The sequence below is a fragment of the Squalius cephalus genome (assembly GCF_949319135.1).
Source record: "Squalius cephalus genome assembly, chromosome: 24".
Classification (NCBI taxonomy): Eukaryota; Metazoa; Chordata; class Actinopteri; order Cypriniformes; family Leuciscidae; genus Squalius; species Squalius cephalus.
The window spans coordinates 26,651,352-26,668,319 of NC_137145.1; the positions used below are offsets into that span (position 1 = coordinate 26,651,352).

The following is a 16,968-nucleotide window of genomic DNA, read 5'->3' on the forward strand; positions in this document are numbered from 1 at the left end:
TAAACATAATAATATATATATAAAAAAATAATAATAATACAATAAACAAATGCTAAAAGCCTTCTGCTCTGACACAGCCCTCAAACTAATTTTCAAGTCTTATTTATTTGTCACTACTTTTTCGGTGCTCATTTCCTGGCCCGTTTATAGCTTAATAACATCCATTTCATTTTCTTTCTTTGCATGGAAAATGACTTTCTGCAAGATTTTTCCTTTCCTTTTTTTTTTGTTTCAAGTGGCATATGGCTTGATAAACTGTTAAACACATCATTCGATTCATTGGTGACATGAAAATCTACTGTTGATGTGAATAGGGCGGAGGCTGTGCAAATGTAAGCTGTGTGCTTTGACATGTTTATGTTATCAGAGATTAGTTTTAAAGACATCACGACATGAATGAAATTCTCTTTCATTTTCTTAATTGCTCAATTTTTTGATGATGAATGCACCAGTGCATGACTGCCTTCACAGCAACGTTTTTAACATTTTTGAGATTCTTTGGAGTTCAAACTTTTTAAATGATTCACTCACCAAAGCTGAGAGTTTGCATAATCTGCTGGCATCTGATTTCTGCTGTTTTATCATGGAAAAATTGAATCCCAAAACTCCTTAAGAAAATTGGTAACACTTTACTGTAAGGACTCATTTATTAACAATAGCATAAACTAACAATGAGCAATATATTTTTACAGCATTATTAAAAATTTTTTAATGTTAGTTAATACAAATGTTCATGTTAGTCCACAGTGCAATAACTAATTTTAACAGAACTTGATCTGTTAAATGTATTAGTAAATGTTGAGATTAATATTAACTAAGATTAATAAAGGCTGTAGAAGTATTGTTCATTCTAAGATAACTAATGTTAAAAAATGAAGCCTCATTGTAAAAATGACTTGGTCTTTTGCATATCATGGTATTTTAATAGCTTTTTACAGGATAGATGTATAAATGTTATGCATTAGCATCTCAACGTGGAGCTCGTTTGCATAATCTACAGCTCACAGTTAGAACCGTGACTGAATTATACTTGTGTTACTTTGGTTACTGTGTCACCTCTGAGATTTTGGCAATATTCTGAATGCATAGATCCATACATAATTGAAAAAGTTGCAACTGTCATGTATGCTTTCATTTAGACTAGCTGTTATTAAGAATAGCTGTTAAGTACTTATTTCTCTGAATTAGTATGAATTGAATGTTTAGTATTGTATCCATTTTGCACAGGAGTGTGTGGAGAGTTGTCCTGCTTTGTTCCAGCCACTGTTGTGGCGTGGCCAGTCAATTACCTGGCTGCATCTGGAGGTCTATTTATGCCCACCCTGTTGTGAACCTTGGGATGAGAGTCGAGATGGGTAAAAGGCAGTTAGTTCATAAGAAACTGCATGTGGACCAATGAGAAGCCTATTTTCAAGGCCTGGTGGAGGGGTCGTGTTTTTGCCCAGTAAGAGATGTCTAGCAGTTGTTTTAGCAGCCTTATCTGGTGGCACTGGGTATTTGTTTGTGTTAGTTCAAGATCCAATGGAAATCTATGAAATATTTCACCACTGTGACGGTCAGAGGAACGCTATTAAACAGGGTCCTGGATTGGTAGGTGGTAGAGGGTTGGGATGGAAGGGTCAGAAATTGGTGTCCATCCTGCCTTGTATCAGCGGTTCAGGCTGCTGGTGGTGTAATGGTGTGTGGGACATTTTCTTGGCACACTTTGGGCCTTTCAGTATCAATTGAGCATCATTTAAACACCACAGCCGTCCTGAGTATTGTTGCTGACCGTGTCCATCCCTTTATGATCACAGTGGACCATCTTCTGATGGCCTCTTCCAGCAGGATAACACACCTTTCACAAAGCTCAAATCTTCTCAAACTGGTTTCTTGAACATGACAGTGAGTTCACTAAACTCAAATGATCTCCACAGTCTCCAGATCTCAATCTAATAGAGCAGCTTTGGGATGTGCTGGAACGGGAGATTCACATCATGGATGTGCAGCCGACAAATCTTCCGCAACTCTGATGAAATCATTGACCAAAAAATCCCTAAGGAATCTTTCCAGCACCTCGTTGAATCTTTGCCACAAAGAATTTGGGCAGTTCTGAAGGCAAACTGGGGCCCTCTTCTATGTAAAGCACTCTGAGTGCAGAGAAAAGCGCTATATAAATGTGGCGAATTATTATTATTATTATTAATTAGGACTGTCAACGTTAATGTGTTAACACATGCGATTAATGCAAAATCCTTGGCACGTTAAGTTAATTTAATGCAATTAACGTAGTTTACGTCGCACAGTTAGATGATCTTAGAGGTCCAGGCTGATTACATCAGAGAAGGCAGAGAGAACAGTGGCTCGCGGACAGTTTTCAGTGAATTATTCAGTCCAGTGTCTACTAAGCTTTAAAACACGAGCGTTGTCATATTCTGAGATTGACATATATGAGTCCTACAATAAGCACATGCAAGTCCGTTATATTGAGGCAGAAACAAACCATGTATCGATGCACTGATCACACATTGTATTTGTGCACAGACATATTGTGCACATTTGTGTACATTCACATTGTTTCCACACACATTCAGGATCATTTTTTTATCATTTGTCATGTGTATGTTGCTGTGTTTAGTAATTCTGAATGGATATGTGAATTGTAGTAGGTATATGCAGTCAGGTCAAGGCGTTGTTGTTTTGTTTAGATTTCTTTGCATGTTCATGTGGTTCAAAACGTCAAATAATAAAGTAATCTGAACAAATTTCATCTCATGCTTCCTGAAGCATCTCGCACAAGCATTAGCTACTTTAACAAACTTCCAAGTCCTTAAAATTGACATGTTTCTTAACACTTAAAATTGATTACTGGAATAGACAGTGCTGGTATTCTATTACTCAATAAGTTAAGTCTAATAATTTCACTAATACCATTCAACATTAAGCACAATTGTAGTCATTTCATCATACATTCGATATAGGGACAGGCATCCTATCTCAATAAATGACTACCAGTTTGTGTGTAGTATAGGAAAGTATGGTGCCCTCTTTCTCAGTTTGAGCCACTGACCCTCAAAATGTCTGTGCATGGACATGCATCATAACATTGAATCTTGACAAATAGTCATAGAAAGGTGTAAATTCACAAGCTTCCTTATTTGACCACTGTTACAGTGAAATATTATAGTGATGAGAGTGCTTGGCTCGCACTGGTACACATACTATCTTATGCATTTCACTGGTCTGAGGATGCGCACACTGGCAGTGTGAAACAGGCTTTGAATGAAATTCAAATGCAGGGTGATTTTGTGCTCACATAGTATCCATTGGAATAGTTTAAATTTGAAATGCATGCATGAACATAATACATTTTGTAATGCAGCATTCTGACCATTTTCATTTTGTGTCAGAACACAACACCCAGCCGTCGTTATCAGAATAGATGTACTGTGTGATATAAAAGACTGTTGATGTTGCGCAGTCCGCCTGTTACACAAGTGGAGGGCGTCATTCAATCTGATAAAGGACAGGCAAAAATAGCACACGTATAATCGGCCGTTGAGTATATCCAGTACACCACCAGCACAACCTCCCTTCCTCCACTGCAGGACTTTCTCACTTTTCACACCACCATTCCTCTTTTGTCTTTCCGCTTTTCCTCCTCTTTCTTCCTGTGCAGGTGACCTCTATTCCCTTCTTTCTAAACTGCTGGGGGAGAGAGATGATGTTGTCCACGTGCATAAGTACGACCCTGCAGATGCGGCCCGAGCCCAGACACGTCTGATGGCAGAGATTGATAGCATAATGCAAAAAAAAGACCGAGGCTGGCCACATTTAGGCTACAAAACAAAAGAGGATGCAATTCTGGTGAGGGACAGAGTGCACAAGTTTCACCAGTTAGAGTCCACTGTCAGCCCCTCAAGGAGCAGGACTGTACCCGCCAGACAGCCGACCACAGGGGAGGCTCAAAGGGACCAACAAGGTGGGTTTCGGCCTCGTTTTTTAGAGCAAATGTATCAAGTGTTGTGTGGACAGTAAGCTTTTAACCCATGGGCCACAGTGTCAACTGAGACAAGCATTCGTCTCCCACATATCCATTTGTTTTCCTTTTGATGCCTGTTTTCACCCATCTCACTGCTATCATGTATACGTTGGGTTGCGCAGATTGTTGGCTGAGTGTGTAATGCTATAGCATGTGGTTTTAATAATTCTCTAATGAACGATCTGGAACATGAAGATTGCTATAGAATAGATTTCAAGATGCACTGCTTTCATCTCGTTGGTCAAAATATCACCCCTGTGAGCAAGATGAGACATCAATATATTTGGTTGATTTCACTGAAAGATTGTCAGGAGTACACAAGCATGCATACTGTAAGTGCATTCAGAAAACAGTCAGATATTGGGTTCACGAGAACGAGACGAGACAATATCTTAACACTATTTTTAAGAAATTATGACAAAACATGACTGGAAAAATAGTCTTTTATTCGTCTGAAAGTCACAAAATGCAAAACAATGTTGTTATAAAGATAACCTAAGTGAACAATAGCCTTTAAAACGATTTATATACATATCCAATAACAATGAGGCAATAATAATTGATTCAAATAAAGTATCAAAAGCAAGTAATCATATGGCTTTACTGAACACCACAGTTAAAATACATAATTTAACTTCTGTACATCACATATTATAACAAATGCCTGCAGAGGGCCAACGGCCTGTGATTGTTGTTACACTTTACAGCATGATCATTTCTGGCCAAACAACATTTCATTTAAATATATCTTTAATATTTGGATACTTCTTTATGATAGAAATGCTACTGCCACTCTTAATTTCTTGAACAACAATATGTGGACATCAAAACATCAGAGCAAGGGTTTAACCCTATGGACACGTCGGCACGGAAGCAGCGGAAACAACTTAAAATAATTTTTTTGTTATACAGAAACGAGTAATATATCATTGAAAACTGTAGGGTACTTTTATTTGCTTGTGAACTTCTTTTTGAAACGCGTGACAAACATGAACCGAAACTCAGCGAATACTTGCCACACAGACTTTTATTTTGAAAATGGCTCAAATTGAACAACAGTTTGCATATTTAGAAACATATTGATGTTTTCTCCTGTATTGGCGTGTTTAATTATCATTACATTACTCTTGATAAAAAATGCTTTAGTTCTACTTTGAATATGAATTATTATAAGCTGTAAAAGACACAAACTCAGCTCCTTCTTGGCGAGAAATATCGTCACGTTTTAATATCACTCAGAATTTTTCACATGTTATTATGTTGCAGCCCTAAAATGCTTATTTTGCAATAACTTTGCTGATTAAAAAAAAAAAAAAAATCACACTGACATAAATTTTCAGACCCTTAACTCAGTATTTAGTATTAAGCAGCCTCAATTCTTTTTGGGTATGATGCAACACACTTTGCACTCCTGGCTTTGGAGATTTTCTGCCCTATTTCTGATCCTCTCAAGCTCTGTCAGGTTGTTTGGTGACCATCCTTGGGAAGCCTAGTCTCTAAAGAGAGGTTAAATCGGGTTCAAATCCAGACTCTGGCTGGGAGTTATCCCTATAGACACTTTTGTATTGCTTTTGCTGTGTGCTTAGGGGCGTTTTGTCCTGTTGGAGGGTCAACCTTCAATATAGTTTCTCACAGTCAGAGAGGACAGGCTTTCAGCTGGCTACTCTTCAGTAAAGCTCGGATCAGAGGAGTGTTGCGCTGATGGTTGTCCGTCTGCAAGTTTCTTCCATCTCCACTCGTGATCTCTGGAGCTCAACCAGAGTGACCATCAGGTTCTTGGTCACCTCTTTCACCAAGGCCCTTCTCAACGGCAGTTTCATTGTTCAGCCAGCTCTAGGAAGAGTCCTGGTTGTTTAAATGGACTAGAATTATGGCATATGCAAAAAGAGTAAATAAATGTGGTTTAATGTTACTTAGTACAGATACTAGGCAAATGCTTTTTGCCTTAATTTTTTTCTAACCCTAACTCGAACAAACATTCTATATTTTCTTTACATAGTGACACTTGGTTTGTTATAGAATGAAATAGAATGAAGACATTCATCCATTTTAAATGTGTCATGTATAATTTCTTCTGGGGACACTGTAAATACAGAATAATAGATATCATTGACATCTTTGGGTGTTTATCAGATTTATCATTGTTTACAGAGAACAAGTTATTGATATCTTGCAGTTAGTGGTCAGATATTAAAGGTCCCATTCCATGGATTATTTTTATTATTTTATAATGTTTCCAGGGGTGCCCTTATAATGTTAGTATGTTTTTTAGATCAAAAATTGTTATAATTTAGAAATAAAAGGCATATTTCCTAGCCTGATTTCATTCCCTGGTTTGAACACTCTGTTTGAGGGGGCGTGTCTGCTGTGAGACTTCAGTGTAAACGCCCTCTGCTGTGATTGGCTGACATGCTTGCATATGAAATATCTGGCATTACATGTGGAACTATCTGGAAAACTTTTACTATTACAGCTATTATTCGTTTTTACTATTACAGCTATCGGGATTAAAGGAGAACTCCGGTCAATTTTAACATTGAGCTCATTTTTTTGTACATTTGGAGTGCTGTCAATACAGAGAACAACGACAAAAATCGGTGTTGCCTACACCGTGTTATCCTCTTTTTAAAATTTGCACCCTGTTGACTTCAATGGGGCAAGTTTTAAACCTGCTTTTAGCCTCTTAACATCCTTGATGTGTCATTACAAGTGCACAGAAAATGTGAGTGATTCCTTCTGAGTGAACACGAGTGAATCTGACTGCAGTAGATGTGAAAGAAATGTATAAAAATGATGTTATTTAAGCCAGCGCAAATACCTTTGTTTACATCCTGTTTTTCGGTTGAAGTCCAAAGTAGTCGATTGCCGAGTTCACGCGCGTGATCATAGGTATTAAACCTATGCGTGTGAACTCTGCAATCGACTACTTTGGACTTCAACCGAAAAACAGGATGTGAACAAAGGTATTTGCGCTGGCTTAAATAACATCATTTTTATACATTTCTTTCACATCTACTGCAGTCAGATTCACCCGTGTTCACTCAGAAGGAATCACTCACATTTTCTGTGCACTTGTAATGACACATCAAGGATGTTAAGAGGCTAAAAGCAGGTTTAAAACTTGCCCCATTGAAGTCAACAGGGTGCAAATTTTAAAAAGAGGATAACACGGTGTAGGCAACACCGATTTTTGTCGTTGTTCTCTGTATTGACAGCACTCCAAATGTACAAAAAAATGAGCTCAATGTTAAAATTGACCGGAGTTCTCCTTTAACGAAGCATGAGAAGTTTTTTAAGTATTTAGATCTATTACCATCACATAAAAGGTTGCAGTGATGAGCACTGAGCAGATGACAGCCTGTTGATCGCGTGAAAGATCTTATCATTGCAACGCAGTTCCTGCACTCTCACTAATGATTTCACCAATGCAAACATGAGGCATATAAATACAGTAAGAGCTTCGTTGTGCAGTGTAACAGCGTCATTGATTTCATAACGAGTTTTGGCAAGAGTCCAGATAAACTCGCGCTGTGTCACCGACAGCAGCTTGGGCGATTGGAAAGGGATTGTTCTTTGATCGCTTTCTGTATATTAATCACAGTTTAAGTAAGATTATTTTCATCCTACTAAGAGAAACGATGTGAAGTTGATCGCTACTTCCATATTAAATCACTACTTACCGCTTGCTGGAATATAGTTGAAATTGCCCCCTTCGTCAGTATGAAACGCTGAGAGAAGTCTGCTTGATATTATCCCAGGTTAGAAAAACAGTCCGTGGTGAAATGGACAGAGCAAACTAACAACTTCGAATTAAACTTTTGCGGTATCCGATTATAGATAAACATCAACCACGTCTGTTGACATTTCGCCATCAATACGCCTGTGTTCCTGTGGGCGGAGGTTACGGTTCTAGTGACATCATTAAAGCAGGATGTAGAGGGGTGTAGTCCAATCCAGCCGTTTTTTGTAGTCAACTTCTGTTAAATAAAATATCTCGCTTGGCATTGAACTTTGAGCTTTATAATTTTACAGATATTATTTATACTCTAACAACAACATTACACACTAACTAAAGTTTGAAACATGGGATCACATAGAACGGGACCTTTAAGCATGTGAGTTTGTTCAGTGAAGGATTCTTAATACTGATTTACACCCAGTCCATCTGTTTGAGGACAACTTCGAGAAAGACATGTTTTCTTGACATTATTTACACACAGTATGTCGTCACATTGAAGCGCTGCTGCTGAAAAGTGACAGTTGGCAGTCTAAGCACACTATACACCTTAGGTGTGTCCCAGTTTGCTTACTTGTGCTCTCTTCTATGCTGTTTTTAGTGTGAGTAGAGTGAGTAGTGTGATCACACTGATATTACAGAAAGAAGAAGTGCACTTAAATAACTCAGATGATGCACTTAATTAACTGGAAAAACAAAGTGTTGGACACTTCATTGCACTCAGCTGTTACAGCTTTCCTTGTGTAACCGAGGGCAGGGGCATCAGACTACCATCTTGAATGACAAAATAACCTTTAATAACCAAAATAACAAAATAAAGTTCAAAAGTACAATAGACGGTTGAGTACAAAGTGCACGGGTCTGCAATCCAGGCACGCGGAGGGATAATCACAGGAGCGCGCACCTCGGGTCACACTAATGGTTTGTCAGATCTGTGCGCTAGCGCAGGTTATAATCTCACAGTTTAATAATATTTATAGCTCCTAACTTAAAATGTACATCCGTATGCAAGTTTGAGGGACTTTATTTAAATAAAATACGAACACCTCTTTAGCTATTGTCACGTGTCAGTGATTATTCCTCCACATAGTTTCCAACCCTTGACATAGTGCATAGTATAAATGCATAGTGCATAGTATAAGTGCATAGTGCATAGTATATGTGCATGGTGCATAGTATAAGTGCATAGTAAAAGTGCATAATGCATAGTATAAGTGCATAGTGCATAGTATAAGTGCATAGTGCATAGTATAAGTGCATAGTAAAAGTGCATAATGCATAGTATAAGTGCATAGTAAAAGTGCATAATGCATAGTAAAAGTGCATAATGCATAGTAAAAGTGCATAGTGCATAGTGCATAGTATAAGTGCATAGTATAAGTGCATAGTATTAGTGCATAGTATAAGTGCATAGTATAAGTGCATAGTGCATAGTATAAGTGCATAGGGCATAGTTTAAGTGCATAGTGCATAGTATTAGTGCAAAGTGCATAGTATAAGTGCATAGTATAAGTGCATAGTATAAGTGCATAGTGCATAGTATTAGTGCATAGTATAAGTGCATAGTATTAGTGCATAGTGCATAGTATAAGTGCATAGTATAAGTGCATGGTGCATAGTATAAGTGCATAGTGCTTAGTATAAGTGCATAGTGTAAGTGCATGGTGCATAGTATAAGTGCATAGTACATAGTAAAAGTGCATGGTGCATAGTATAAGTGCATAGTATAAGTGCATAGGGCATAGTACAAGTGCATAGGACATAGTATAAGTGCATAGGGCTTAGGGCATAGTATAAGTGCATGGTGCATAGTATAAGTGCATAGGGCTTAGTATAAGTGCATAGTGCATAGTATAAGTGCATAGTCTAAGTGCATGGTGCATAGCATAAGTGCATAGTGCATAGCATAAGTGCATCGTGCATAATGTAAGTGCATAGTGCATAATATAAGTGCATAGTATAAATGCATAGGGCATGGTGCATAGTATAAGTGCATGGTGAATAGTAAACAGTATAGTAGGTGTATAGTGCATAGTATACAGTAGAGTATAAGTGCATAGTGTATAGTATAAGTGCATATATAGTATAAGTGCATAGTGTATAGTATAAGTACATAGTATACAGTATAGTATAAGTGCATACTCAACTCAACTTTTATTTATAAAGCACTTTCAAAACCATTAGAATGGACCAAAGTGCTGTCCATAAGTAATCAATAACTCTAAAATACATACAAACATTAAATTACATTAAAACAGGACACCAAGAGAATCAAACAACAAATCACTCACAGTTCTCAGACCTAATCAAACGCCAAAAGCCTGATAAAATAAATAAGTCTTCAATTCCTTTTTAAAAATATCCATGCCTGACGAGGTTTTTAAAGATAATGGCAACACATTCCAAAGTGCAGGAGCCGCAACAGAAAAATGCCTCAAGCGTAGTGCATAGTATAAGTGCATAGTGCATAATATAAGTGCATAGTGTATAATATAAGTGCATAGTGCATAGTATAAGTGCATAGTGCATAATATAAGTGCATAGTGTATAATATAAGTGCATAGTGTATAATATAAGTGCATAGTGCATAATATAAGTGCATAGTGTATACTATAAGTGCATAGTGCATAATATAAGTGCATAGTGTATAATATAAGTGCATAGTGCATAATATAAGTGCATAGTGTATAATATAAGTGCATAGTGTATAATATAAGTGCATAGTGCATAATATACTGTAAGTGCATAGTGCATAATATAAGTGCATAGTGTATAATATAAGTGCATAGTGCATAATATAAGTGCATAGTATATACTATAAGTGCATAGTGCATAATATAAGTGCATAGTGTATACTATAAGTGCATAGTGCATAATATAAGTGCATAGTGTATACTATAAGTGCATAGTGCATAATATATGCATAGTGTATACTATAAGTGCATAGTGCATAATATAAGTGCATAGTGTATACTATAAGTGCATAGTGCATAATATAAGTGCATAGTGTATACTATAAGTGCATAGTGCATAATATATGCATAGTGTATACTATAAGTGCATAGTGCATAATATAAGTGCATAGTGTATACTATAAGTGCATAGTGCATAATATAAGTGCATAGTGTATACTATAAGTGCATAGTGTATACTATAAGGGCATAGTGTATACTACAAGTGCATAGTGTATACTATAAGTGCATAGTGCATAATATAAGTGCATAGTGTATACTATAAGTGCATAGTGCATAATATAAGTGCATAGTGCATAATATTAGTGCATAATATAAGTGCATAGTGCATAATATAAGTGCATAGTGTATAATATAAGTGCATAGTGCATAATATAAGTGCATAGTGTATAGTATAAGTGCATAGTGTATAGTATAAGTGCATAGTGTATAATATAAGTGCATAGTGCATAATATAAGTGCATAGTGTATAGTATAAGTGCATAGTGTTAACTTAACAATAGTTTATAGTATAAGTGAGTGTAAAGTATAAGTGCATAGTGTATAGAATAAGTGCATAGTGTATAGTTTTTAGTGCTCTGCAATCCACACTAATTCCTCATTTCCCACTAGAGTTCAGCTCATAAAGGTGTTCAGATACAGAAGTCGAGTACAGGTTGACTTATGATGTTTCACATGCAGAATGTCTATATTGTGTCGCGTCTAGCGGTGTAAAATTGCAAATTGTTTCAAAGCAGCTTTACGGAGATAACAGGAAAATGATGCATTTCGGCTGTTGTTCAGCTGAAGTCAGTTCAGTGTTGATTCAGTTCCGCTGTAAAGATCATCAATTACTAAATTAATGCATTTCATCTATAAAGCAGATAAGGATGCATGATATGTCAGCCACCATATCGGTATTGGACGATATATGTCCATTTTTAATGTTATCATTATCGGGCCAACATATTAGCCGATAAATAATGTATTATTTCCTTCAGCTGAGACACTTCAGATGCTCACTGTTCACCATGATGGGTTCGATTTGCCTGAAATATGATTGAAATCACTTCAAAAAAGGAAAATATAGTTAAGTGCAACGTGTGCTGTCATATAGACTACACAAAATTATAATGATATATAATATATAATTGTGTGCTTGGGACAGGGCTTTTTATGTTTTTGTAATCAGGACTTTAAATTAAATGAAATGATACAAAAATTTGGATTTAGATTTATCTGCCAATATATCGGTTATCGGCTTTCTAATATAAAGAGTTATCGGTTATCGGTATCAGCCAAAATTGTCACATCGGTGCATCCCTAAAAGCAGGAAACTGTGATGTCATCGTCCAGCTTAGTTCAGTTCTTACACAATGGTGTCAATGCAGGCAGATCAATAATATTGCTGAATATTAATATTAAGTTTCCCCAACTAAGCAAGCCAGAGGCGACAGTGACAAGAACTCAAACTCCATCAGTGACAGAAATGGAGAATAAAAAGCCTTGGGAGAAACCAGGCTCAGTCGAGGGGCAGTTCTGTGTGATTATGATGCACTGATGCATGATCTGATGTGGTCATTATTCCGCTTTACATGACAAACTTATTCAGAGGCTGTTTTCATTAATTTGCCAACAGGTTATTATTTATTCAATGTGGATCAATAATAAATGTATTATTATTCTTTACAGTCTTTTTCTTTTTAGACCCTTGAGCCAGTTCTCTTTGTGCTCCGCTGATCCATTCATGTGAATCAATGGTGCTCAAAACTATTAAAACATTCGATAGATGTCTGTGTTGTTTCAAACTAAATGTTTTTTCTTTCTCATTCCTCATTCATTTCATGTTCAAATCCAAACCTATATTAAATTGTGTGTGTGTGTGTGTGTGTGTGTGTGTGTGTGCAGGTGCCCATCTGGTGGAGGTGTCAGACTGGCCTGAGGCGGAGCTGCAGTTTGGACAGGTGTCTGGTCTGGCTCTCAACTCTAAGGGTGACCTGATCATCTTCCACAGAGGAGATCACATATGGGGAAGGGAGTACGTTCTGGAATATTAACCCACTCCATACATTTAAGCATTCTCCACACAAAGGCTCTGGAGAAAAAAATGTTTTAAGAGAATTTGTGCATATTAAGCGATAAACATTGCTGATGTAGAATTGAGCTCTATCTAGACATGTAATGAACACTGACCTTTTGCTCATGAAGTTGTCATTGACTCTGCATAATGTTACTGTCTGATGAAAGGTTATATAAAGGAAATGCTACCATTGCATTGTGTTGCTTAAAGTGAATTCACCCAAAAATCTGTCATCATTTACTCACCCTCATGTCCTTCCAAATCCTTAAAGTCCCCTGTAGTCAATAATTTTATCCCTTAAAACTCATCTTTGATCAGCAAAAATGACATATTTAAAAAAAAAACTCCTGTAAAAAAATGTCTCGATGCCTTAAAATATCTTGAATGTAACGCGACACCTTGTCTCATTTAGTATGCGTAGTTCTTTGAATATGCAAATGAGTCTTCTGAAGGGGGTCGGTATGCCATGAGGGTGCATAAATAATGACAGAATTTTTGAATGAACTGTCCGTTGCAATTTGAATTATGATTTGCATATTTGAATTATGATTATTGCAGTTCACCCAGTAAAAAAAATCTGTCATCATTTACTCAACAAAGTCCCAATCTCTGACTGAGTCCTTTCTGAGAAGTACATTTTCAGCAGAGTGCCCACGTTTCTGTTCTCCATGCAATAGAAATGCTGATGAGTTCCAAATATAACACAAAAGTAACATAGAAGTGGTTCATATGATGTGTGTGCTGTATTTCAGGTCTGAAGTCATTCGACAGATAAACTTCAGCCTTTTTTCTCACACACAGCTTTCATATGATTTCGGGGGACTTGGAATAAAATGAATGATAAGTTGGCAGTGCTTTTTTGCCATATTTAAAGCTAGACAGCACCCATCTGCATTTATGGTTATTTCATGAAAAGCACAGGCATTCTTTCAGTTTCTTTTTGTTCCCGAGTAGAAAGAAGGGAACAACATGAATGTAAATCGTGACAGGTTTTTTATTTTTGGGGGAACTATTCCTGTAAAGATGCAAATACTGCTGATAAGCAATATGCTGTTATGGTATAATGAAGTATTTTTCTCCTGCAGCTCCTTTGATATGAATGGCATGTACCAGCAGAAGAAACTGGGCCCCATTCAGCAGCCCGCCATCATGGTGGTGGATCCAGTCAAAGGACGAGTGCTCAGAGCTTCAGGGAGGAATATGTAAGTCCACAGTTCAGGCATGCGGCACAATGCAATTTGACAGACTATAATCCTCCCGTTTATTATCAGTGAAGCTGTGTAAACACTCTACTGCTAATTTTTTTCTATCTTTGAGTCATTGTGCTTGTTGATAATGAGATGTTTGTTTGAACAGGTTTTATCTGCCGCATGGAATAACTACCGACAAGAACGATAATTACTGGGTGACCGATGTAGCACTTCATCAGGTAGAGACACTCCAATGAACTTAAGAAACCCCACTACTAGATATGTTAATATACAAATGAAAACGAAAAAAAAAAACTTAAGAGAAACCAGGTTTAGTCGAGTGGGGCGATTTAGCTATGTTTGGTACAAGTCATATATTATATTGGGAAACTCTTCGTTTTTTATTGGCACTAAGCGTCAGTTAGCTTTGTGTTGTGCTGTGGATCATGGTATCTACACAATAGAAGTTGTGGCACTTTTAATATTTACCAATTAGTCAGGGAGCCAAAGTCTCAAAAATGGGTTGAACCTGACATGGTCTGTTATACTTTTTATTTGTGTTTTTTCTGTTAACTTTGACCCTAAGAACCAATAATTGGAGGGTCTGCTCTGCCGGAAATATCGCGAAAAAAAATTGTGGCCATTTTAGTGTATGCACCCTTTATTTTTTATCAGAAAAATGTGAAAAATTATTTTTTTCCTCAAATCCTCAGTGGGTTTGGTAGGCTGTCAATAAATGCATTCCAGATACAAAGAACACATTTGCTGACAACATCCACTGAAAAAATAACTCTTAAAACACATTTCTACATGATTTTGCATCAATTTAATGCAAAAAATTTGGCGTTTTCTCACTTTTTTCCAATATTTTCATCTTTACTTCATTGGCAATCAACTATTCCCCCAAGTTATGACATCAGTCAATATGTCATTCTTTTCACCAAACAGTATACTCATTCCACAGAAAAAATCATAAAAATCCAACCAAAATCAATGGATCTGTGATGATTTCACTAATAGTTGATCAGCAGGCTCAGAACCACAATAGAATTGTAGGCTACTCTCAAAATTCCGAAAGACATGTAGTCCATGAGCCAGGGGGGTTGATCGGTATCATCGGGGGGAAAAATGCTATCATTGTTATTTGGCAAGGTATACACCCCTAGTATTAGAAAAATCATGATAGCAGTGCAGGGATGGTAGTGAAATCACTTTTTTCAGCTCATGAAGTTACTAACCCCCTAAGATAAATTCCGTTTTTGAAATCTGGTGTATATCTGGTTTAGGCTCATGCTAGGGATATTGTCAATATTCTATAATATGGTGCTTGGTATCGCTGGAAAGGGGACCTTTTAGGCTTTCATTTAAGCCCAGTACTGAATCTGTCTGCCAAACACAGAGGTCACATGACTTCTTTAAACCAGAAATAACACACATTTTTTCACAATTTCCGCCTAACACTGTATGCTTTATTTTATCCCTGTGGCATGAAAGAACACCACGGACACAAAACTCAACAACTTCAATACTCAAGGCACTCTGATGACTCAGAAAATGTATAATATACCCATACTATTTATTTGTGAGAGCCTTAAATTAGACTTGTGCAGCCAGCACAAGTCTTCAAATTAGAATAGAGCCAATAGAATGGACAAATAGAATACCCTTGTCCAGGGCCAAATGTTGTAATAAAAACACTTGTAATTGGTGTAACAAAATGTTTCTATCATGTATTTTGATATTTACCCACTTTCAGTTAGAATGTCAGAAAGTAGCTCATGCACTGAATGTTGATGGATTTTGACAAGGTTTTGTCAGTTTTGTGAAAAGATTGTTGGAATCAATCGCTGTAAAAATCTATTATTGTCTATCCATTATAAAAGTGCATCTGTCCATCTATCCATTATAAAAGTGCATCTATCCATTATAAAAGTGCATCTATCCATTATAAAAGTCCATCTATCCATTATAAAAGTGCATCTATCCATCATAAAAGTGCATCTATCCATTATAAAAGGGCATCTGTCCATTATAAAAGTCCATCTATCCATTTTAAAAGTCCATCTCTCCATTATAAAAGTGCATCTATCCATCATAAAAGTGCATTTATCCGTTATAAAAGTGCATATATCCATCATAAAAGTGCATCTGTCCATTATAAAAGTGCATCTATCCATTATAAAAGAGCATCTGTCCATTATAAAAGTCCATCTCTCCATCATAAAAGTCCATCTCTCCATCATAAAAGTCCATCTATCCATTCTAAAAGTCCATCTCTCCGTTATAAAAGTGCATCTATCCATCATAAAAGTGCATTTATCCGTTATAAAAGGGCATATATCCATCATAAAAGTGCATCTGTCCATTATAAAAGTCCATCTGTCCATCATAAAAGTGCATCTGTCCATCATAATAGTGCATCTCTCCATCATAAAAGTGCATCTATCCATTATAAAAGTCCCTCTCTCCATTATAAAAGTCCATCTCTCCATCATAAAAGTCCATCTCTCCATCATAAAAGTCCATCTATCCATTCTAAAAGTCCATCTCTCCGTTATAAAAGTCCATCTATCCATCATAAAAGTGCATTTATCCGTTATAAAAGGGCATATATCCATCATAAAAGTGCATCTGTCCATTATAAAAGTCCATCTGTCCATCATAAAAGTGCATCTGTCCATCATAATAGTGCATCTCTCCATCATAAAAGTGCATCTATCCATTATAAAAGTCCCTCTCTCCATTTTAAAAGTGCATCTGTCCATCATAATAGTGCATCTCTCCATTATAAAAGTCCATCTCTCCATTTTAAAAGTGCATCTGTCCATCATAAAAGTGCATCTATCCATCATAAAAGTCCATCTATCCATTCTAAAAGTCCATCTCTCCATTATAAAAGTGCATCTATCCATCATAAAAGTGCATCTATCCATCATAAAAGTGCATCTATCCATTATAAAAGTGCATCTATCCATTATAAAAGTGCATCT

General features: G+C 36.7%; 1 protein-coding gene across 10 annotated transcripts in view; it reads left to right on the forward strand.

Moving 5' to 3' along the window:
• The window catches only part of pam (peptidylglycine alpha-amidating monooxygenase), a 65,628-nt gene that overhangs the window by 32,407 nt on the left and 16,253 nt on the right, over positions 1-16,968 (forward strand). For 5 of the 10 annotated variants that reach the window (XM_079862173.1, XM_079862174.1, XM_079862176.1 and 2 more), the window contains exons 15-18: positions 3,659-3,961; positions 12,617-12,746; positions 13,874-13,990; positions 14,145-14,217. In XM_079862173.1, coding sequence (XP_079718299.1) covers positions 3,659-3,961; positions 12,617-12,746; positions 13,874-13,990; positions 14,145-14,217 — 623 coding nt within the window. The remainder of the gene's footprint in view (positions 1-3,658; positions 3,962-12,616; positions 12,747-13,873; positions 13,991-14,144; positions 14,218-16,968) is intronic. The other 5 variants (XM_079862179.1, XM_079862177.1, XM_079862172.1 and 2 more) reach the window with 1 other exon arrangement.